The following is a 25519-nucleotide window of genomic DNA, read 5'->3' as shown; positions in this document are numbered from 1 at the left end:
TTCATCTCTTTTATTCTCTCTCTCTCTAATATCCTCTGAAGCGTTTTCTTACAGGACTTTTATCAAACACCTTGCAAACACTATCTTTCTCACTTAATTTCTTACAGAGATGGCACCAAAAGACTTGATTTTCAATGGAGCTAAGTTTGTTCCTAACAACTACTCGTCTATTCTTAGCAAGGATGAAGCTCCATCGAAACTTCACTTTATTCAGGATTTCCATGCTAATTCTGATATTGGGTATGCTTTGATCCAACCTGAAGCAATCTATGAAACTCAAGTGCTGGAGTTTTGGAGAAGTGGAATCTATGATGATGGTGGTGCACAAGGGTCCCCAAGTATAATTTTTTCAACAGAGGAGGGTGAGCATGTCGTGACTTTGGCTATAGTACGCCAAGCACTGCAGTTATCTGAGGACTACATATATTCGACTGTTGAGGAGCCAGTTCTTCAAAAGATGATAGCCAGTCTGGGGTATGAAAAGACATTGGCAAAGCTGGGTCAATTGAAGAGATCTTACATAAGGAGGGAATAGAGTTTCTTCTTTGACTGCATCACAAAGGCTTTTGCAAACAAATGTTCTAATTTCGATGCAATCCCTATATTTAGTCAACAAATCGGGTATGCTCTCATTAATCAAACTGATTTTGATTATGCAAGTGTTGTTTAAGGCTTTATTGGGGATATAATGATAGATGATAGGAATTTTGTCTATTTTGCTAGATTCTGTCAGCTTATTTATAGTTTTTGTTGTGCTGATAAGCCCCAATTAGCTAGTGAATTAATTCAATCATTTAGACTAGCTAAAAGAGTTTTTAATGACTTATTATCTACTGATAATAAGAAGGTTGTGTTGAGACCCCTCAAAATCCTTTATCTGTCAAACAAGCTTTAATAACCTATGATCCAGTTACATATACTGCACTATATCCTGATGTCCAACCATCTGAACCTCCACCATCAGCACCTACTACCACTACATAATAACCTCACACTTCTTAACCACAACCACATCCAACTATCAGAACATACTTCAAACCAACACAATCATCTCAACCATCAGGACATACCATCAGGCCTTCATCTTCCAAACCTTCTAAGAGGGCAAAGTATGTTCTTCAACCTCCACAAAAGCGAAGGAAGATGATTCTCAGTGATGAATCTGATAGTGAAGAGGAAACAGTTGAAGCACATGTTCATGCATCACAACCTTTGAAAGTTGAAGCTGAGGATGTTACTTCTCAGAAAGAAACTGCAGCTCAAAGTTCTGATACTTTGAAGATGAAATCTATAAGTTCTGATGCTACAACAGCAACTCCTTGACTGGAAAGGAGACTGAAGAAAATGAGGGCAGAAAGGTATAAGGTCAAGCCTATATCTGAGGATTCAATTGAAGCTGAGGAAGGGGATCATGAATCTCTGATCTCATCAGAACCTGTGGTAATTGAAGCTCTGCCATTCCCTACTCAAGGTCAAGATACTGTGTCAACACCTCATGTCTCTCCTATTAAAGCTACAGGTGATGCTGAAGAACAAGCTACAACTTCTGAAATAGATATTCATAATCTGAATTTACCAACTGTTCTTTATCTGGAAGCTCCATCTACAGCAGCTCAGCAATCTCCAACTCATTCTCTAATCTTAGATGCTGAGATACCATCTACACCAGCTCTGGAGATAAATTATGTTGCTCAGAATTTAAATGAAGTTGTTCCTGAATCTCCAGTTGTATCACACACTCTCATGCTGTCAGAAAATAATGAATCTTCCTCAAGTTCTGAAGATAGTATTTCTGTTGAGACACCAGCTCCCATTCTGGGAAAGGAAGAATTGGTCAAGAAATTTGTTGAACATGATGCTCCTGTACCTTGGGAAGAAACTCAAAAGGGAGTTGAGTGGACCAAGAAGTGGAATGAATCAGATTTTATTCCAAGCACCAAAATTCTGACAGAGCATGTGTCAAAAGCTGATGAGTTATTGTGAAATTCTGATTTCAAGACTCAACTCAAGGTTACAGCTATGAGTACCAGAAGTCTTCATGGTCTACATTCTATTACTCATGATAAGGTTGATACACTAAAGGAAAATGCTGATAAGCTAGATCTACAGCTCAAGCTTGACAAGAACAGATATATCAGACCTACTCTTGAGAAAGTTGAAGCCATTGAGAAGATTCAAGAGGAGCAACATACCGAAATTACTGAGGTCCTACAAAATCAAGCTTCTCAGAAAGCTCAATTGGATGAAATCCAATCTTCAGTTGAACTTCTTCTCTCTCTTTTACTTCCTGATGATGCCAAAAAAGGGGAGAAGGTAGTTAAGTCCAAATGCTCACCTACTCAAATACTAAAGAAGAAGGATGACAAAGGTGATAACCAGGGAAACTATGATAAGAGAAAAGGTCAAGGAAGAGTTCAAGGAAAATCTTCACAGAAAGTAATTTCTGATGTTAGCAAATCTTCTACACAGAACAAGTCAAGTTCTGATAAGCAAAGTCTGATGTCAAGTTCTGATATTCTGATTCAGTCAAGATCTAAAGACTCTCAGAAGTTTTTACAAACTCTGAAGCTAAAAGGGAAGCAGACTACCGTTTATTATAAAGATCCTAAAATCCAGACACTTGATGAGGAGATAGCTAGAAGATTATTTCTGAAACAAAATCCATAAATGGATTTGGAAACTCTCAAGGAGGAAGAAGCTAGATTTGCAGCTGAGAAGATAAATCTTAATTCTAAAGCTTTTGATGCAAAGAAACCTCCAAGGCCTAAGGAAAAAGGCATTGTGATCAAAGAAAAGTCAAATTATGAGGATTCAAAGTCCAAGACTAGATCACAAACTGAGATTGATCCTAAGTCAAAAGGAAAAGAAAAGGTTGGTGAACCTTTAAAGATTCAGAAAAAGATAAGTTCTTCTGTTCCTGTCTATAAAACTACAATGCATGATGATGATTTGATAGAAGATGAAACTTTTCAAATTCTGAAGAGAAGAAAGATAACTGAAGAATCTAAAACAACCTCTGACACTGCTCAAGTTGTTCAGAATAAAAAACAACAAGTTATAAAAGAAACATCAAATTCTGATCAAGCTATCAAGACATCAACTACTGACATTGCTCAAGTTGATTTGAAAAAGATGAAAATTGCTGATAAGAAGAAGCTGTTATGGAAGAAAGCTACTACAGTTGAACCAAAGTCCAATCTTATGATTAAACAACTCGCAACATTTGGGTTAAGAGCCAAGCAACCTAGAGATAGAGCTGGATTAGGTTCTGATGAAGAGAAGATACAAACATGAGTAGAAGTTACTCTAAGAGATCCTTTCATGTTGACAGACAAACCATATGAACAAATCAAACAAAAGCACCTTGACAAAGTGCTGTCTGCTCAAATTGTGATAGATGCTCATGATAAAGAAAATCTGAAAGAGAAATTGATCTTATTTCTCAATGATGGAAGAACCTACAGACTAACTGATACTGGTGTGCTAAAGAAGTCTGTCAGAAAGCTTCAACATATTCACTATCTTCTGGAAGTAAAGTCTGATATTACAAGAAGATGGTCAGAATACAATTTGAAGGCTATAAGAGATCTTCTCAGAATCTCTGGTACAAAAGCTTCTTAGTATATACCAATGATTACTGAAGATGATGGAAGAAAATTCCTATACTGAAGAACTCTGCTAAGGTGGAAGTTATTCTGAAAGGAAGATGCTTATGTTATAATGAAAATTCTTCACATCCTAAAGTTATCAGACTTGGTGATGGACTTGAAAGAACATCAATTCAAGCTCTCAGAACAACCATTTATCAAATTGGTGATAATAAAGATGAAGAACTGATTCAAGTCAAAGCATAGTTAGTTGAAGTTCTGAGAAAAGCTGAAGATAAGTTGGTAAAAGATTTTGTTAAGAATCATTATGGATTCAGATTGATCTAGTGATGTTGTTAAAGCTACAAGGAGTGTAAGTTGTAGTTAATAGTCTTATTAAACTCTTATTATATTTGAACTTAAATGTTTTTGACATCATCAAATCTATTAACTTGTATATTTTTGCATAATTTAATAGTTGTGGGAGATTGTTAGATATATTTGAGATGTCATGTCTAATATGTTTCATGTTTAGTTTTCAGATCTTAGCAAACAGGAAATATCAGGACTTACTGGAATTATTACTTACTGGAAGTTAGAAGATAGATATTAGAACTTAAGGTCATATCAGGACTTAAGTGCGGGAGGACTTACAGCTAAGGAAGGTAGCTGATTTACAGGATAGAAGATCGAGACTAAAACAAAAGAAGATATGCATGAAAAGAGTTAGAAGATAAAAAAACTTGTATAAGATATCTGATTGATATATTTTAGGAGACGGAATTATATTCCATATCAATTAGAAGTTATCTTGTACCTGTGCGCTATATAAACACAGACATAGGTTTACACTATATGTGTTATCATTATCGAGAAGATCATACATTGTAACCTAGCAGCTCTTAGTGATATTTGTTCATCACTGAGAGAGAACAGTTCCATTGTAACAGAGTTTATTATATTGAATATATCTGTTTACTGTTATTTATGTTCGAAATCGATTTAATTTTAATAAGCACTGTATTCAGCCCCCTTCTACAGTGTTGTGTGACCTAACAAATATTATTTGCATAAAATCTGAGGACAAGTTCTGATATAAGTTCTGATGATTAAACTCCAAAGAAACCAGTCAGTATTTGTGTGAAGATTCACAGAAACAGTCAATGTTTTTTTTGACTACAGGAGCCATGTTCTGCTGACCGTTAAATTATGATAATAGTCAAGTTCTGATGCAAATCCTGATGCTTACGTGGCATTATTTATTTACTTCACTTTTTTGTGGTATTTACTGTAACGGTCATATTTATCAGAAAATAATTAAGTGAGATAAAAAAACAGTGATAATCATTTAGTTAATGGGTTGCGTGTTTGTTTTGGTAACCGCATGTGAGCAATAATTACTGCACGTTTACTGTGCCCACTAATAATGTTTTGACTGTTTACATGCTGCCAGGTGTAAGATGTATGTTCTGCTTCACAAATATAGCCTTTGTCACGTGGAGAGTATAAATAGCAGAGTTAAAATATTTTACAATCTTTTAGCTACTTTTATTCCTTTCTACCCTCTCTTATTCTCTCTCACTCTCTATTATTCTCTGAAGCTATTTTCTCACAGGCATTTTATCAAACACTTTATACACACACAACTTTTCATTTAATTTTTCACAGAAATGGAACCTAAGGACCTTATCTATGATGGAGCCATGTTTGTTCCTAACAACTACGTGGCTATTCTCAACAAGGACGAAGCTCCTTCAAAGCTTCACTTCATTCAAGATTTTCTCGCTCGAAGTGAAATTGGGTATGCTCTGACCCAACCACAGCTTCTCTCAGGCAAACAAATTTTGGAGTTCTGGAGGTCTGGGGTATATGATTACAAAATATGTTTAGTTTGTAGAACATAAATGGTCATGTTGCACAACAAATATATTGTACTTGTAAATGTATGAGATTTGTATAATTTTATTGAAATTATGATATTTATGAAACATGTTTTGCAAGATAACATATTTTAAAAAATATTTTATTTGCAAAATATAGATGAACTCAGAGGACTCCAATTAAATGGTGGACTCCATACAACTTTAATCATATATATATATATAATCGGAGGTCAAACCCCACGTTGACCATTATATATATATGTGAAAAAATAAATGTATAATAAGTAATCGATTTATGAATCATGAGTTTTGGAAGGGTTAACGAATTGATAAATTATTATTTTAAAACTTGATAGAAATTAAAAAATTGATCCAGAAAATAAATCGATTGAAGACTTTGAAATAAATTTGACGAACATAGAAATTTATGTCCATCAATAGGAAATAAAAGAATTGTCCTGAATAATAGGGATAGTCACGTAAGAAAATAAATTTATTTGATCAATATAAATAACGCATTTTAATCGGGTGTCTCGAACGAGGGAACATGTTTCGTGTTATATATAACCGCGAATAAAGCTCAAATAGTAAACTTGTAAATTTTAATTTAAAAGAGGCACAACAATTACCAACATCAAAATTAGGAAAGGGAGGAGATAAAACTTGCAATATTTCAGTTTATTAGCTCACTACTCAAGAAATCTCACCTCTTCCTACTTAAATACTTCTCGCGTGGAGAAATTCTAAAAATAATAATCCACACAAAATATTTCAGTATAAAATAATTAAACCACAAATTCTAATACTATTTTTATTTAATAGTTTAATAATTCATAAATATTGACTACTAGATCAATAATTACACTTTGAAAAATTATTACATAAATTCAACAAACATTTCACTTCATATTTTAATAAAATTTAATAATGTTCCTTTAGCGTATACTAATCATTTTCCATATTAACTAATTTAAATTTAATTCTAATTATCAATTTATATTTGTGCATATAAAATAGATTTATTAAATAATATCTATCATTTTCGATACCAAATCTTCAATTCAGTTTGCAATTAAATTTTACTCTACTTTCGAATAATACAATTAATTTATCCTAAAACTAATATGATTTTCCACTATTTACTACTCACTAACAAATCTCAAATTAACCCACCAACACTTTTATGTCATATTTTAATATATTCTAGAATACCCTCTAAATACAATATGTATACATAAATTATGTCAACAACACCAATTTTAATAAAACAAAATACCTTATGAAACAAAATACGATGATAGTTGAGAACTAAACAGAATCATAAATTTAATTGAAATTTATAATGAAACTGAGGAGCAGCAACTGGACGAGGAGTTATACCTTATGGGAATCGAGGAACCTATGAATTTTGTACAGGCAGCTAAGGACATAAATTGGAAATTAGCCATGAAGAAAGAGAAGCAGTCAAGTGAAGAAAATCAGAACTGGAAATTGTCTGAACTGCCACCTGGGAAGAATGTTATAGGCCTGAAATGGATATTCAAGTTAAAACAGGATGCTGAGGGAAAAATTGTGAAGCATAAAGCGAGATTAGTACCCAAAGGTTATGTTCAACAGCGTGTAGTTGATTTTGACGAAGTCTTTGCTCCTGTGACAAGGCCTGAAATGGTTCATTTTCTATTAGCTTTGGCTGCTAAGAACCAATTGGAAGTTCACCATCTCGATGTCCCAGAAACAAAGGTTTGTTGATTTATCGTCTTGTGAGGTGGAGTTTATGGTCGCAACTACAACAGCTTGCCAGGCTATATGGATTCCTAATATTTTAAGTCAGATAACATCATACTACATTGGACCAGTTGTATTTTTTATCGATAATAAATCATCTATAGATTTGGCAAAGAATTATGTATTCATGGCAGGAGAAAACACATACATATTAGGTATCACTTCATAAGGGAATGTATTGAGAGAGGAGATATTGTTCTGGAGCATATGAGTAGTGGACATCTTAATCTATGGTTATATATTATTTTGTGTAGTGTTTGTTTTCAGGTCCGTTATTTTAGGAGTTTTGATTGAGTCAAGGCAGTTGAGTTAGTGTAGGTTGTAGGCAGGTGATCTTGTCCTGTTTTTTAGCATTTTCAGTTTCTTAGTTTCCTTGTATTTCTTTTATATTGCCTCAATTTGCAGAAATAAGAAAATGTGTTTTTCCGGCAAGCTGTGTTTTGGTTTTCTTAGATTCATATCATTCAATTATTATAAATATATTGACAATAAATACCACACATGTTGTTTGAGGAGAACTTTCACTTTAGTTTTAAAATGGACTTTTATTTGAAGTTATTGTATATGCAAAAGATGAGCAAATTATAGCATATAAATTAAAAGCCCCAACATGTCGAACCCATATATGTGCAATATATATTGGAACCCATATATTTTTTTTTGTAATTTAAAGCTTTCAAAAAAGATGGCTAAATTCAAAAAAATTGTTAACTAAATATCTAGATGCAAAAAAGAGCAGAGAAGTATATTAATCGATCCACTGGTTTATTATACTGGTTAAAGATGCTCGAAAGAAAGAATCCCATAAATCGAATGTGTACCTTATATTTACACCATTGACATTCTTTGCAAACGAATTTGCAGCAGTAGACACACTATTGACCAGAGAATAAACCATATAATTAGTAATTCTACTCAGATTATGTTTCATAATAAAATATAAAAATGGTGTGTCAAATTAATAAAGATTACATATCAAATTTTAATCAACACCCAAATATATTTTTTTTTAACATAATTAGATTTGGGAAAATAAGGGACGGGAATGGGAAGGTAAAGGAGAACATGGAGCAGGAAAGAGAAAGAAGGGAGAAAGGGAGTGGGAGAGAGAGGGGGGAGGGAGATTACCAACAACGAATGTAACGGTCTAGGATCGAAGAAGTTAACAAATCCAATTAGGTAGAAGTGATGGGAAATAACAAGAAAAAATCTGTTACATGGCTATTTATGTATACATATTGAATCGTTAGTATTGACATACTTCATACCAGATATTTAAGTTAGGAAATTGCTCGGATAGATGAATGAGGTGTGATGGTTTCCAGGACCAATGTTTCCATCGAGCGATGTTATAATGGACAGAGTTTGATTTTGGGAAGAATAGACTAAAATTGGCCCGACCACTATTAAGTTTTGATTAGACTATTATTTTAATAATTAAAAATTTTATTTTACGTCGGATTAGAGACAACCAACTTATATACAATCACATATATATCGAGTGGTAAAAAATTGATGTATATGCTGAGTATTTGTAATGATCTTATACGATGGTGAACCAGACCTGACGTAAAATGAGTTTTTATACGTCGACCAATTTAGAGAAGACGTATATGTCGCCTTTTTAAAAAACCCGATGTATGAAGTCTTATATACGTTGGATTCTTCTATGTGCATCGTAAATTAGGCGACATAAAAATTTGATTTTGTACTAGTGAATTTGATGTCTATGACTGGTTGTATGAATGAATATTCCTTGGAATTGCTTGGTATTTATTTTGGGAAATGCAATATTCAAGATGTGTATTTCAGTTATTTTTTAGGCTGAAACTATGTTATAATAGGTACTAAATCTGTTATAAATAATTAACCTTTTGTAAGATAAAATATGTTGCTACAGGTGTGTTTCCATAGGTAAATAACTAGATCCATATGTGGGCCCCACATATAGGTCCCACGTATGGGACCCACAAATAGGCCCCGCATGTGGCCCCCCTATGAGCCCCACAATTCTGAAAGAAATTCTAAGATCTTTTGTAACCCACTAAGTTTGTTACTATATAGTCTAAAAATATTATTATTGAGATCTGTTGTAAAAGAGATTGGTATGTTGCAATAGAGTAGTTTTTATGTTGTTATAGATATCTATAACTAACTAGCTACGAGTCAACATAGCTTTGTTGTTGCCCTAGCCCTTTTCGGGTCTTTAGCAATCTTTTTTTGGTCCTATATATAGCAACACAGTTATGGGGTTACTTAAAGCAATCTATGGTGTAGTGAAAGGTCCACTTATTCGAAATATATAAAAATGATCCAACTGTACATATGTTAAAATGGTTACAAAAAAATGTTAAACCCAAAATTTCAAGAATTTTTAATCATTCGAACTTGATTACTTTAACAAATAAAGTCTAACTGACCTTAATTCTAAATTTCACCATACGCTCTTGGTGAAATTTTGTCATATCACTAAAATTTATAGATGGTAACATCTTTATGGTTGAATCATTCATAAATATTTTTTTTAAAAAAATTATAACATCAATATGGAACTAAATACCGGTTAAATTCACTACTAGAAAAAGTTCAATAGACATCAGTTCACTAATGTCTATTTTGTTCAAAACCGATGTCTCGTGGGTGTAGACACTACGCCATAAGTGCGCATATGCAACGGTGTTTATCTTGCGTTGCACGAAAAACGTTGCATTATCTACAAAATTTTCAGTTTATTGCAACATAGTAGAGGGTGTATGGAGTTTCTGGATAGTGCATTTCGTGTTTTTGGTGTGATTTTTGTGAAGAATTCGGTGTCCTGGAATTACAACCCAAAGTTCTAGTGAACATCTGATGCTGGAAGATGCGGTAGTTAAGAGCAATTCATACCAAGAAGATCTATATCCCTCTCAACTTAGGGACACTGTTGTATCAACCTCAGGTGGAAACACATCATGTGCAAATGATGAAACAAGCATGAATGACTCATTAATGACGGTTGTTGTGAAAAATGGGCTCCTGGTAAGGAGATAGTCTGCAATAAGCAAATTAAACAAATTCCGCATGACTTTCAATATAATTACTGAGATAGGGGATTCTTTGTTCAGTTTCCAGAAGATGAAATTGCCAAAAGGATGCGGGTGAGCATCCCTTTCAATATAATTTCCTAAGGTATATAATGTGTTCACGTATTAATGTAAGTGCAATAATACAGGTATGAGTTCCAAATGCAGTATGGATCCATTGGGTGGTCAGTTGGAGCAACTCTAGGGTATACACAGGCTGCTAAGGATAAGCGAATAATTGCATGTATTGGTGATGGAAGCTTTCAGGTAACTCATCACAAGTTATCTGTGTTTTTCCAATAATGGACCATATATGGTGTTAACTGTTGGAAATCCCACCATTTTTACCAGAATCATTCCTTCTTTATTTCACATTAACAAATTCAATATCCCTTGCAGGTTACTGCTCAAGATGTGTCGACAATGTTGCGATGTGGTCAGACTCAAATCATTTTTCTGATAACGGTGGTTATACCATTGAAGTTGAGATCCATGATGAACCATACAATGTGATCAGGAACTGGAACTACACTGCACTGGTTGATGGGATTCACAATGGTGAAGGCAAATGCTGGACGACTAAGTTCAGTCGAGAAAATCTAATACATAATGTATCATTTACTTACAAGTTAGAGCAGTGAAGCTTATTTTTTAAAAAAAGTATTGTTGACACTGGCATTTCTTGAATTGTTCAGGTCCGCTGTGAGGAAGATCTTGTTGAAGCAATAGAGATAGCAATGGGAGAAAAAAAAGATTGTATGTGCTTCATTGAAGTGGGGATCTAGGGTCTCTGCTGCCCACAGCCGCCCACCGAACCGCCAGTAGATCTTTTGATGTTCCTGCAATCTGCTGGAGTAAGATTACATGCTGAACTTTGTTTAGTGGATTATGAATCTTTAATTACGGAATAAATCATTTTGTTTAATGTAATATTTTCAAGTTCAATTCAATTATGTTTTTCTTACTTTTTATTCATATACATATGCGTCTTCATCTAATATCGAACTCCGGGACCTGATGACTAAATTTGAGTTCCTCTTTGAGAAATTGGAACTATTAGACTTTATTTCATTGGATTCCTCTTCTTTCCATAGTCTACACTGTCACAAATATCTTCTGCTTCATCACTTTGTGTATGGTCTATACTCTATATACCAAAAACTTCTGCTTTATAAGTTAGCATTCTCAAGCTCTTTTCCGAAGTAGTTTAGCAGGGGCTATTGTAGAGATGAGTTTTAGTTTTCAGGAGATATTTCTAATTAAAGTAGTTGGCAATGTGTATCATGGTGGCAATGTGCTAAAGAGCTAGCTTGTACAGGGATGTTCAAAAATAATTCACAAAGTTGGTTTATATAAATATTGGCTAAGAGTTGGTTGGAAATGTAATATATGTATCTTGCTATATTCTCTTTGAATACTCTTACCACTTTTATCTAGTTCTTTGTTATCCTCTGTTCCTCTTCGAAATCTTTAAAATTACTTATGTTCGTCTTCTTTTCAAAAATCTTCTCAACTTTACTTTTTAGTTTTTAGAACTAAAAGCCAAATTTCAAGTCAACTTTTATAATAGTAAAATATGGAATCCCAAAGTTGAAGCATATATTTATTCTATTGTCTATGATAAAAACATGTAAAAAAGTGATATGTGAATATTTAAGAGAGTTAATTTTGATAGCTTCTAACCAGCTGTGACATGATAATAGTTTGTTGTGTTTCTTGTGGTCTTATCTCATCCTTTATTTAATGAAATGTTTCAGTTTTTCTTATATATCTCCTAATCTCTTTTGGGCTGTTAAGGATGACTTAGGAAGGATCCGAATTCAAAAGCCAGAGAAAGGCCCATTTCATGTCTCTGGAAAGAGTATCGATAATCTCAATAATGACTGTGAAAGAGGGGCATGAGTGTCTTAGATTATGTGCTGAAATTATGCGCAAAGCAATTTTTTTGGATAGAAGACTAATATGTCAGTATTTTATTTTTTTGGTTGCTTGTATCGATCCTACAAAACCTAAGATGTCCAATTTTCTATTTTGTTTGAATTTGCTGAAATGGGAAAAAAGAAACAGCCAAATGTAAAAAATGATTTCAACCTAAATCCGTTGAATTAATAAAAGTGATTGCAAGGAGTTGTATTTAGTGAACAAAAAACAGAGAAAAACTTAAAAAGTTAAACAATATCATGTATTATAGGGGAATTTTCATTTTGTTTTGATAACATTTTAAAGTTTAAATATTCATTTAATATATTTGAAAAATTAAGAAAAATTTCAAGAGTTTCAAATCTATGTGCTTCATGCACTATAATTTTTTTAGAAAAGAATTATTTAGCTAAGAATAAAGTTGTTCTTAAATCGGTACAGTTAGTATTCTCAAAAGAATTATTTAGCTAAATATAATTATTTAGCTATAGTTAGTATTCTTAGATATATAATTTACTAGTTATGGATTTAGGATTTACGGTATGGATTAGAGTTAGAATTTAGAATTTTTAAATTTTTTAAAAAAATAATCCAACCTTAAAGATGTGATTATTCTCAAAAGTAAAGAGTTTACCGGAAAAAATCAACTAATTTAAGTATACAAATATGATTTATTTATACAAAATTGAATTTAGGAGTTGATATCCCGAGAAACTACATCCAGAAAAGATAATGAACGATCCAACTAAATAATAAATTTATTATTTACTCCTACAACTCCATATTACAACTCCATGTTGTGTCAAATTAATAAAGATTACATATCAAATTTTAATCAAAACCCAAATATATTTGTTTGTAACATAATTAGATTCGGGAAAACAAAGGGACAAGAATGGGAAGGTAAAGAAAGAGTAGAGAAGAGAAAGAAGGGAGAGAGGGAGTGGGAGAGGGGGAAGGGAGATTACCAACAAGAGTGCAACGGTCTAGGATAAAGAAGTTAATAAACCCAATTAGGTAGACTTGGAAAAATGGGTCTGGATCCGAAGAACCGAACCGAAATTCATGAAACCGAGATCCGATCCGAGATCCGAATTATACATTTCGATAATTATCCGAAAACTGATTTAACCGATCTGAAAAATAATCGAATTGAAAATTTAACTGAAAATGATCTGAAATACAAGATCTGATTATAACTTGGAACCGATTAAAACCGAATATTATATTACCCGAACCGAATATGACCCGAAATAAGCAAAATTTATACTTTAAACTATTTTATGTTTATGATAACATACTTATTTAATCATATTCTTTTGTAAAAGTACATTATATTATATTAAAAATACAAAATTAAATAAAACTATATTTTTTAAATCTCAAAAATTAAAAAAATAAATTAGTTATGATCCGAAAATATCTGAACCGAATTTAATCCGAACATAATTTTGTCCAATTTTAATCCAAATTTTATCTGATTTTAATCCGAATTAGACCCGAACCGAATCATATCCGATCCGATCCAAATGTTCTTCAAATATATCATAATCAAAAAATAGATCTGATCCAAAATTGATCTGATCCGAAACCGAATCGGATTTCCGAATTGCCAGGTCTAGGTAGAACTGATGGGAAAATTAACAAGAAAAAATTTGTTACATGGCTATTTATGTATACATATTCAATCGTAAGTATTGTCATACTTCATACCAAAAATGTAAATTAGGAAATTGCTCTGATAGATGGATTAAGTGTGATGGTTTCCAAGACCAATGTTTCCGTCGAGCGATGTTATAATGGATGGACTTTGATTTTGGGAATAATAGACTAAAATAGGCCCGACCACTATTAAGTTTTAGTTAAAAAAAAATTTTAATAATTAAAATATTTATTTTATGTCGGATTAGAGACGGCAAATGTATATTCAATAACATATATATCGAGTGCTGAAAAACCGACGTATATGCTAAGTATTTGTAATGATCTTATACGATGGTGAACCGAACCTGACGTAAATGAGTTTTTATACGTAGACCAAATTAGAGACTACGTATATGTCACCCTTATATATTGGTTGTTTACTGAATTAATATAAATGGTTCTTTCAGAAGGTTAATATATGTCGCCTTTTTAAAAAACCTGATCTATGAAGTCTTATATACTTCGGATTCTTCTATGTGCAACATAAATTAGGAGACTTAAAAGTTTGATTTTCTACTAGTGAATTTGATGTCTATAACTGGTTGTATGAATGAATATTCCTTGAAATTGCTTGATATTTATTTTGGGAAATGCAATATTCAGGAGGTGTATTTCAATTATTTTTCAGGTGTGTTGCCATAGGTAAATAACTAGGTACATATGTGGGCCGCACATATAGGTCCCACATATGGGCCCCACAGATAGGCCCCGCAGGTAGGCCCCCTATGAGCCCCACAATTTTGAAAGAAATTCTAAGATCTTTTACAACACATTAAGTATGTTACTATAGAGTCCAAAATATGTTTCTATTGAGATCTATTGTAATAGAGATTAGTATGTTTCAATAGAGTAGTTTCTATGTTGCTATAGATATCTATATTAATTAGCTACTAGTCATCATAGCTCTGTTGTTTCCTTAGCCCTTTTTGGGTCTTTAGCAACATTTTTTTGGTCCTATATATAGCAACACAATTATGGGGTTACTTAATTCATTCTATGGTGTAGTGAAAGGTCCACATATTCGGAATAGTTAGAGAATGATCCAACTGTACATATGTTAAAATGGTTAGAAAAAAATGTTAAACCCAAAATTCCAATAATTTTCAATCATTTGAAATTGATTACTTTAATAAATAAAGTGTAAGTAAACTTAATTCTAAATTTCACAGTACGCTCTTAGTGAAATTTTGTCATATTAAATTATATATCAATACAAACTTTGATGCTCACAATATCCAATTTTGATGTAAACATCAATCACCGATATTAATACCACTTTCGATATTTAACAACAACCTAAGTATCAACATCAATAAAAAACTGAATAAAAACTAAAACTAAATAAAAACTGTATCTCACATTTTATCCAAAACATAAATACTTGGTAAATCATTTATTGTATGATTATCAAAACAATTTAGAAACACGACGTCCTTTAATAAACTTTATTACAGATGATAAAATCTCTTTGATTGTCTAATAAAATCCGTGTTGGTGTAGTTATTAATCTCTTGTTTATTCCACCTCCCTTCTTCCTTTCATTCCTTCCTTCCTTCTCTTTGCTCTATCTTAAACTTTTAGTTCTTGAGAACATTTCTCTCACTTGTCCATTCTTGTCCATTCAAATAAATTTTCATTTCTCCTATCCATTAAAAAGGGAATATTCATTCAAGTAAAGCTTCACACACTTGCAGTAATTTCTGAATTCTACTTGTTCCTTACTTTCTCGAAATTTCTCATTGCTTTGATTTCGAATTTGAAAGTCATATCAAAATTTGACTTAATCTAATTGGAATCGATTTCCATCTAACTTACCATTAATTGGTAAAATCAGCCAATTATCTCATTTAATTGATCAATTACACCAAGTGATGACTAGCTAAATGAAATCAAAGACCAATTATATATAGTCGAATTTCCTGTAACTACCCTTTTTTAAGAGCCGAGATCACAATTGTTTGGAGTATCAACATGAATATCAATAACACATGGAAGTATATTTTCTATTTTTAAGAGTAGGGTATTTTATGAAAATTTGGGCAGCATCTCCTTTATATTATTGACTATAAGTCGGACTCAAGCCGACACCAACAATCAATTACACAACCAACAATCAACCCAGAAGTAGACCAATCAACTTCCGCCTTCTAAACTCACCATTTCAGCACCATACATAATACTAACCCGTATAACTCATATCTTAAATTCAACTTAAGATTATAGTGAACAATTCTTATTATACCATACCTTTTCTCATATCTTCTGATTATAACAAAATATCACTACCGAGTATAATTATAAATTATTCTAGAATCCTTCTAGTTCATATTTCGATTCAAGCTTTCTAATTAACAATTTATACATCCTTGAAAATATACACTTATTCTTATTTGTTAACTTGTTCAACTTCTGATAACCAACACATGGTCTCAACTATCATGATGTTATAAAAGAATTTATTTGGTTTTAAAACATCATTTCTTAAAAATATTACAATTAAACCACCATACCTTCATCTTCACTTATTCCTTTTTATACTGAACTTCTTTCACCGGTTCGGTTATGAGTATCAAATTTTCCATAACTCATTTACTTTAGTGGGAAAATCCAACCATTCCTTGAAGAATACCCTTGAACTTTATTCGTAACTAGAACTTCTTCGATCTTGAATCTTCATGAAAAATATCTCTTACATGATTGAGGTATGTTTCATCTTCATAATGTATTAATCGATTATCTGGTTATTATTAAGAATTTCTTCATTCGCTTCCGTTATCCAATCAATTCTTTGCCTTATCTGATATACGCAGCTTCACTTTCTTATTCTTCTAGTTAATTTACCTTATACGGTTCGTTAATTACTCCAATTCATGCTAAAATCTCATACTTATAACGTATCATGTATAAAGATTTCCGCTTCTGATTTGATGTCCACATAACAAACACATTATCGGCATAATGTTCTTCTTTGCACGTAAATGTCCACCCTTTATTGGCTAGCAATTATCCACATAACTCCATCTGCTATACGGGTTCATTTAACTTCCTTTTAAAATATTCAAAGAATAGACCTTACACAAGAAGGAATTTGTGTATATGATTCTGACTGGAAACCCTTTTTGTAAGGAATAAGAGTACAAGAAAACAGTTAGAAGGAATAAATGATGATTTGGATATGAGTTAGAGAACCATATTTGTACTCAAGATGGCCAGTCTTTCATAATATATGACATACAACACATGATTAGGTGGCGTCCCACCAAACTCCTCATTATTTCAACAAAGTGTCACATCATAAAACTGCTTGTCTCATTCAGAAAATAAAATTTGAGGCAAAAATGATATTGAAAGAAATACAACAATTTTCTTATCACCTCATAGAGCTGATCATGAAAGAAGTTCATACTTTATTCAATATTCATAAGAATATATATTAGTATAGAAAAGAATGATATCATTGGTCACCATCCACATTTCATCTATTTACAGCTTCAACGCTTGTCCGATCAATAGATCCCAGTCCGAGTCATATATTAACTTTAGAAACTTCACGGAAATACTTTCTTTAATTGATCATTAGAATAAATTCCCATTCATTAGGTCTTGTATCTTTAGCATCACGCTTCCATGCTCAATATTTTTATAATTCGACCCTATTTACACTATTACGAGATTTACAATCATAACTTCAAATTTTTCCTGCGCTACCGATCATTCAACATATCGACTCCTTTGCTAATAACATTCTTCCTTTTAAAAAGTCTGGAGATTCTCTCAATCTTCCTTGCTCCTACTCGGGTTTTTGTAAATCGACGTATTCTTTGAACTTTAATAGTCTCAAAAATTGGATGAATAGTTTCTTCGTATATTGGTTCTGTCATTAAACTTATCAAGAAATATTTGTACTCCTGTTAGGAACAATTATATATTCTCGATAATAGCGGGTCCGCTTGGATTGCTAAATGAAGTATAATAACTTATAGAACAAGTATTCTTCTTGATAATCTGAATCTTATAGCAAACAAGAAACTCAATTAGTAGTTTGACAATCAAGTTTTCAAAACTTGTTTTATTTAAAGGACTTTTAGAAAATTTTTGTTAAGAAAATCTCTTTTGAAAACTATTTAAAATTTTGGAAATCACACGCCTGGTCGTCATTACTATATGAGGTGGTTGTTGTCCTTCTCATCCACTACCAAGTATCAAATTAGGGAAACATTTAGATAAGAGCTCATTCATTTCCATATACCTTCTACCCTTTATTGGGTTCATTTTGTCTTTATTGGTCGACAAAAATTCCAGTTACCGTTGCATATTATCTTATTCATAACTTCACTTCCAGTGTTCGATACTAGTAACACTCTTATCATTATCTCTTACGATTACTGAGTATAACAAGTCTATCTAGTAATCATCAAATCTATTTTATAAAACAAGGTCGACTAATATCACATCACATTACTTCTATAAGTATCATGCTTGGTCATAACATCATCATCTATTTCCAAGAAAACTTTTGATTTCCAATCTTCTCAAACTACTTTGAAATCCATCTATCCCACTCCACAAGATAACCATAGGTGGAATACTTACTAGTAGCTCCATATAACCTGGTAGCAGTTATTCTCCGGAATATATGAATCTTCTCTTTAGGTTTCTTATCACCCTTTTTAATATCTCGTGTACTCACCATATGTTGTAGCTCTCGAATCCATTCTCATAGGAGCTATTACTTCATAAGATGGGAAATTCTGGTAGGATAGACAGATAAGACATAGGTATTGAAATATAAAGAAGGTGAGCATAAGTTCAAAGTATAACAGGGTATCATGTTTTAGGAGTAAAAATAGGGTTATCAAGCAATCATGAATGACTTTTAAGGGATAGATGACTTTTAGGTATCAAGATAAGGTTAATGACACTACAAGGATTTTGCTATCAGACAACACCTCTTAAACAACGGTGAAAAAAAAACCGTTGTCCGAAATTGACAGACAATGGTGGATTTCTTTGACATGAAAAACTATTGTCTGATGGGTTCTATAACAACAGTTATAGTTGTTTTTTGAAAGTGTTGTCTTTTTGATGTTTAATTACCAAGTCAGACAACCGTTTTAAAATGCACTATTGTAAAATGTCTTTAACCACAACACTTTAAAACCGTTGTTAATAAACTATGTTTTTGTAGTCTGAGACAACAGTTTTGGCCTTTATGTTGTGTAATTCAAACAAGTGTTTATTATAATAGTTGTCTGGTTAGTCATCAAACAATGATTTTTGCATACCATTGTTAAATGGTATTAAATGGAAAGCTCATATAGACAATGGTTATTAGTACTGTTTGGTAAATGTGGTTCAAACAATGAGTCTATGGAACCGTTGTCTGAACACCTTATTTCAAAGACTGTTTTACAGATTGTGAGAGTAACCGTTGTCTGTTGAGTAATGGCAATAAAAAAAATTACCTTTACATATCAATGCCCCATAAAACCAATCCAAAACCATCCAACCATGAAATTTACAAATCATAAATCATCCGACCAATAGACTAGCAATCAAAAAATACTTCCTCAAATGGACAAGCAAAATTAAATCGGATAATACAACCAAATACCATCACAAATTGACAAGTCACTAGTAGAAAAAGTAGAATAGACATCGCCTTTATAACATGTTACAATAGGGTGTTAATGGATAAAAAAATAATATTTTACAAACAATAAATTTTATATAATTATATGACTTCAAAATTAATTTATTTTGGTAATATAATTAATTAATAATATTAATATTAGCTAAGGTTAATAAATTATATTATTTTGTTTAATTTTATAAACTGTACTATATAATAACTCACATTTTTTATTAACAAAAAATTTGAACAATATTTAAATTTAAAAATTTATAAAAGAAATAAAAATAAAGTGAAATTAGAAATGTTGGGCTTGGTTTAAATATTTGGAGAAGCGGCAATTTCGCAGACAAAGTCAAAATTTCCCTCTCTCGGCTTCCAGAATCTCCCTCTCTCTGGGTCACTCTCTCCTCTCACACGGTCTCTCCCTCAATAAGCTTTCAATTGAATCGAATATAATCATCCTCACAGATTGATTACCTCACAGATTGATTATTCGAGCTAGGGGTTTATATCGATAAAATCTCACATATTCGAATTTCAAACAAAATTAAAGTTTTAAATTGGAATTGGGGATTTTTTATTTACTAAAATTTTGGGTCATATCCTTTTGCGGTTCTTCTCTCTCTCTGTCTCTCTCATTTTGTGTGTATATGTATATACTACCTCTCCTCCTCTCTCTGATTTTGTGTGTATGCTACACTGTTTTTATGCATATTGATATATTAGTTCTTTTTTAGAATTTTAAGTTTCAAATTGAAGTTTTGAATTTTAAGTAACATTTGTTGCTCACAATTGATCATTCCCAGGTGGATATTCTATGCCTGAGAGAGAGGGATCTATTGAATCGCTTTTCTGCAGAAGTTTCTCAGTACCAAGTATAGGGAGTGAGCACAAAACAAGCATTCAATTTGGTAAGAATGCATTTATTTTACTCTCAATAGATCTGTATTGCTCTTTTCCTCTCTTCTTTAGACCTATCAGATTGCTGCAGACCTGGGAAAAGCCTTTGCAGATCTTGTGATTTTAAGAACTTTCTTAGAGGCCGAGGAAGCATAATCGGCTAGCCAAGTGAAGGTACTCAGAACTTGTCAGTCTATCATTTGCAAAGTTTAAATAGAATCCATCTTATTCTACTTGTTAATATTTTCTTCCTATATTTACCAGAATTTTTAAACATTGCAGTATGAAAAAGTTGAGAAGATTGGTGAAAGAAGATTCGACTAGAGCAGGAAGATCAAGGAGTGCCAAGCACTGTTATTAGAGAAATTTCTTTACTAAAGGAGATGCAGCAGGAAATATTGTCTGGTAAACATGTGTCTGTTACAGATTTCTAGATTATGCATTTCTGCTGCAGTAATAATGTGGCAAATGGTGTTTTTCTACAGAGCTAATGTACTTTCTGATTGTCTTGTGTTGCAAATTAACAATGTGCTTTAAATTACTTTCACAAAGCTAATCTATAATTACTTACATATGACTTTGTGATGCTTGCTATTATCTTAAGTTCTGAAGAAAGCTTTAAGTACAGTGATGTGAAGTAGCAAAATATGAAATGTTCTTTGTTAGAGTAGTGTTTAAACACGGGCATGTGTAAGAAGTATCAGACTCGGGGCAATATTTTATATTTTTTATATCTTTTTAGCCTAAAGTGTCTGAGTGTTTATACGATTGTCAAGTTATTCAGTAATTTTATCAGTATTTTAACTTCTAAAGTTTTGATTTTTATATCGAAAGATTGTTTTTGTTGAATTTGGATTGTTTTGTATTGATATATAAGTGGATAATGCTAACTGGTTATTTAGACTAATCTTTATTTAATTGCAATGGGGATTTCATGTTTATTTTTTAACGTGAAAAGTTTCTTTTTCTTTAATTGCGGTGTTGTGCATTTTGTTTTATCTATTACCTGTTTATTGGATTTCTAAAGCTGGGCTTTGCGGAATGCTGCCTTTGTGTATTGGTCCCAACAAGCCTATGTTGTGGACTGAGAATTGGACTGCTCAGTGAGTATACGAGTGCATGTATGATTAAGATCCATATGCATGGAAGAGGCAAGTTGCTCTAATTTCTTCTACCACTTAAACACGAAAAAGGATGCAGTTTCAAACCATACAGTTGCCCATATGCTGGATCAGAGTGCGTTGTAATTGGCACTATTCCCTTTCCTGTTTCACATCTATGAGATGACCACAAAGTGGACATGCACTCAGGATGTACATTGAACCATCGATACGTGCAATCCAATTCTCGCGAAGTTAAAAACTCCACTTGGATGCTAACAGTAATCCGGCTTACTCTATTTTTACCCTTCTTGCCTTAATTTTCTAATACCTATTTTACAGATGACTTGAATATGGACTAGTCAGTGTAGGCTGGGTGCTGAAAGCTATTAAATCAGACTTTAATTTGTTTTGTGCTAGGTCTTCCATTGTTTTGGTCAGTATTAATTTTTGCCTTCACTTTGAAGCCTTCCAACTTGGCACATCCCCTGTACACTGCGAATGAACAAGTTATTGGATCCACAACTTTGTCCTGATGCTAGTAACTCTAAGGATACAAATTATGCAATGCTTTGATGGTAGCAAATTGTTTTCTCTGTTTCTTCACCCCTTTAAGACTTGTAATCATCTCATAACATTTATTGTAGGTCTATTTTACATCAAGATGCCCACTGATTCGTACAAGGAAACTCGTAACCTTACACTTTCACTTGAAGATAATTTGTTTGGTGGTCAAGTGTCAAAGGTTCAGGTTATGATCATGCAAACATTGATACATGTCACTCACTTTCTACATAATTCCGAATATGCATATTATTTTAAATTTTTGGTTTGTCAGTACCACGTGTTTATTGTGCAAATGGCAGTTGATTGCTTCAGTTGTATCCTGGATTTTTCTTTCAGTCTCATATATCTAGTTTTTAATTGATTCCAGTGCACTCTTTTACTTAGGATTTATATTCACTGATTTGTTTCGTGTAGTGGGTAAACAGGATGCTACTTTATCCTCTAAATCAGAAAATAATGATGAGCAAGAACAGATCAGAATAGCTCGTGCCTTGCTAAATTATTATTAAATTGATCGTCAAATTTTAGTTGATATCGTCCTAGATTCTAGACTATGTACCTGTTTTTTGGATTTTATGGAGTTGATGGTGATTGTGTGAAAACTGAAATAGTATCTGGCGGGGGTTTGTACCGATTTGAAGTTTGGTGATTTGAATTGTTTATTTTGTTGACTTGTATGAAAAAGAGGTTTATGGCATGTTCAATTTACAAACAAATCATGTCAATTTTTTTTTAGAAATATGTTAGATTAGGTACTTCAATATTACAAACATATTAGTATAATATAATACAAATCATTGAAAAGCTGTTACAGTAAGGAAAAAATTGTTATAATGATTTGGTGACCCACATGTGGGACCCACAGTGGCCTTACAAGTGGGGCCCATTTTTTTTTGCAAATTTTAGGTGCAAAGGTAACATGTATAGTGTGATACTATAGACATACATTAATGTTAACTTTGAAACCTATTGTAACACAAAATTCAAGGTTGCAGCATGGTAAAAGGAATGTTATCTTGGGTGTCAAAGGTAACTCGAAAAAAAGCAACTTAATTTTTATGTTACCTTAGGGCTTTTTTTTGCTGTGGTAACATTTTTTTGGACCTGTTGTAACATTTTCTTGCTGTTGCTATAGGCCATCTATGGTGTAGTAAAAGTTTGCATGCATCTACACTAATAATCGTATATGTTATAGTGCGGGTTATTGTTTTACATCAGGTAATCTTTGATTAAAAAAATAGAAACTAATATATGCTTTTTTATGTTCTTGATTTGCATCAGTTTCTCTCCATGAAGCTTGCAACAATTAATCCTCGGCTGGATTTTAACATTGAAGGGCTTCTAGCAAAAGATGTAAGAGCAACAACACTAGCACACGTGACACACCCTAAGTCATTTGGGTGATGATTGATGCATTAATTTATGTCAACTACACCTTATTCTTAAAATATGTGCAATTTGACGCAGATCCTTCAATCACGAGCTGGTCCTTCTTCTACACTTGGATTTCATCCTACAATGTCTATGCCTTATTCTCCAATGCATCTGGCACAAACTGGACTAATTCAAGTCGGTCTTGCTGGCATGGGACCTTCTCCAGATGAACTTCAGAGAAGCATTACTTCCCATTTAACCTCCATGAGTGGAGGATCTAAAGAGCCTAATTCTCAAGTTACTTCTAGTCATGTTTTGACCTTCTTCTCTGTTGCACACACACATAAATTATTTATGCCAGTTTGGTAGTGTGCAACAAAATCTTTTGCAGCTCTCTACTACATAACACTGATAAACACAAAACTTTGATAATGTTTATAATCCCCAAATTCTCAATTTCTAAACTACATCAGAATCAAAATATATGTTGTAGGTTGAGCAAGTTTCATACTTCATAGTGTCTGGATAGCAAGTTGTAAACAAAATCTATATTATTCTTCTTTTCTTGTCTTTGTTCATGAATGTATCTATATTATTCTTCTTTTCTTGTCTCTGTTCCCAGTAAAAATACTCTTTACCATGAATTCCTAAACACACAATTAACCTAATCCTTCTTTGGGCTTCCTATTATCAGTTCTCTCAAAGATAACATCTCATTTGTTTGTTATTGATCAGAATGGAATTGTTGGCAGAATAGGTGTTGGAAAGTCAAGCATTTTAAATGTGTTATTTCGCCTTAATCAATTCTACGGAGGTCATATTTTGGTCGATGGAGTAAATATTTCTAATATTTCGTTAAGAGACCTTCATTCCTATTTCACTCTTGTTCCACAACCTCCATTTCTTTTTGAAGGATCTTTAAGGTACATGACTATGTGTTACTTGTTATCATACTTTCTGAAGAATCATGTATAATTGAGCATAAATCTATGTTTTTGGTAATATAAGTTACCCTGATGATGATTCTTTAAAACAAATTTAGGGACAACTTAGATCCATTTTGGGTAAATGGAAACCCTGTGGCCATCACATGATCTGCTCGAAAGTATAAACTTATATCTTACTTATGATTAATTTCATACGAATGGGGATTGATTGTGATACTTCTTTAAGAATTACCAGAAACTTACACACTTAAAGCCAAGAACAACAATAATTATGAAAAATCAAAAGAATGTTTCAAAGTTTGAGTCACCTCTTGATATCTGTTGGTTTGGATTTTTTTGCAGAACAGTGATCACATGTCCAGTATTGTTCCTTTTCCGATCCGAAGACTTGGCTTATACACAAAATTTGGTGGTCCAGTCCCTTATAGACCAAGTATAGACCAGCCGAAGGCTTGGCTTTTGCAGTTCAACGGTCTGTACAGCTTGAGGCCAGCATTTCCTTTGACTAATTTAGTTGGCAAATGATATGTGTGTAATAAGTTTTCATTTATTACATAGATGTATGAATGGTATTATATGCATAGGTACGAGAATTATAAGTTTTTAGTTTTTCCACGTTATAGGATTTGATCGGCTTGATTTGATAATGATAATTGGAGTTTGATTTTAATAGTTTCTTCTTTTGACAATTTTTTTGACATCTATATTTTTAAAATGTACAATGTTTATTTCATTGAAAAATGATGTTAAATAACATAATAACATCAGTTTTATTAGTATATATACATCAGTTCATATAGAAAAACTGTTGTTAAATACCATAATAGACAAAGGCTTTAGATTAAAAAACCGATGATAAAGAGTACATTAGACAACATTTGTATACAAAATAGTGATGTTAATTATATTGATACACATCAGTTTCATCTACTATAAAAATCAGTTGTTTAATAAAACTGATGTTAAAATTATTAGTAACATCATTTTATTATAAAAACCAATGTCAACAATATTAGTAACATCAGTTTTAACTAAATTATATTGGTTAGAGGCAA

At 32.4% G+C, this 25519-nt stretch overlaps 2 protein-coding genes, 1 long non-coding RNA gene and 1 pseudogene across 3 annotated transcripts; all 4 read left to right on the top strand.

The window, feature by feature from the left end:
• Positions 1-6853: 6853 nt before the first annotated feature.
• Positions 6854-7549, top strand: LOC141674374 (putative mitochondrial protein AtMg00820). Its single transcript, XM_074481085.1, has 2 exons — positions 6854-7210; positions 7523-7549. The coding sequence occupies exons 1-2, from the start codon at positions 6854-6856 to the stop codon at positions 7547-7549; spliced, it is 384 nt and encodes a 127-aa protein (XP_074337186.1).
• Positions 7550-10315: 2766 nt separating this feature from the next.
• LOC141674373 (pyruvate decarboxylase 2-like) lies at positions 10316-18712 on the top strand (annotated as a pseudogene).
• Positions 18713-20317: 1605 nt separating this feature from the next.
• Positions 20318-20934, top strand: LOC141671166 (uncharacterized). Its single transcript, XR_012554986.1, has 3 exons — positions 20318-20487; positions 20568-20650; positions 20759-20934. It is a non-coding gene; the product is annotated as an uncharacterized LOC141671166 (long non-coding RNA).
• A 591-nt stretch (positions 20935-21525) lies between these two features.
• On the top strand, positions 21526-23957 carry LOC141670767 (uncharacterized). The gene is made up of 5 exons (XM_074476758.1): positions 21526-21857; positions 21997-22154; positions 22224-22327; positions 23425-23496; positions 23611-23957. Exons 2-5 carry the CDS (start codon positions 22112-22114, stop codon positions 23884-23886), a joined length of 495 nt encoding a protein of 164 aa, XP_074332859.1. The 5' UTR covers positions 21526-21857; positions 21997-22111; the 3' UTR covers positions 23887-23957.
• The last annotated feature ends 1562 nt before the right edge of the window (positions 23958-25519 follow it).

This window comes from Apium graveolens, chromosome 7, assembly GCF_009905375.1.
Source record: "Apium graveolens cultivar Ventura chromosome 7, ASM990537v1, whole genome shotgun sequence".
NCBI lineage: Eukaryota > Viridiplantae > Streptophyta > Magnoliopsida > Apiales > Apiaceae > Apium > Apium graveolens.
Note: the sequence above shows the minus strand (reverse complement) of the source record. Positions and strands in the feature narration are given on the sequence as shown.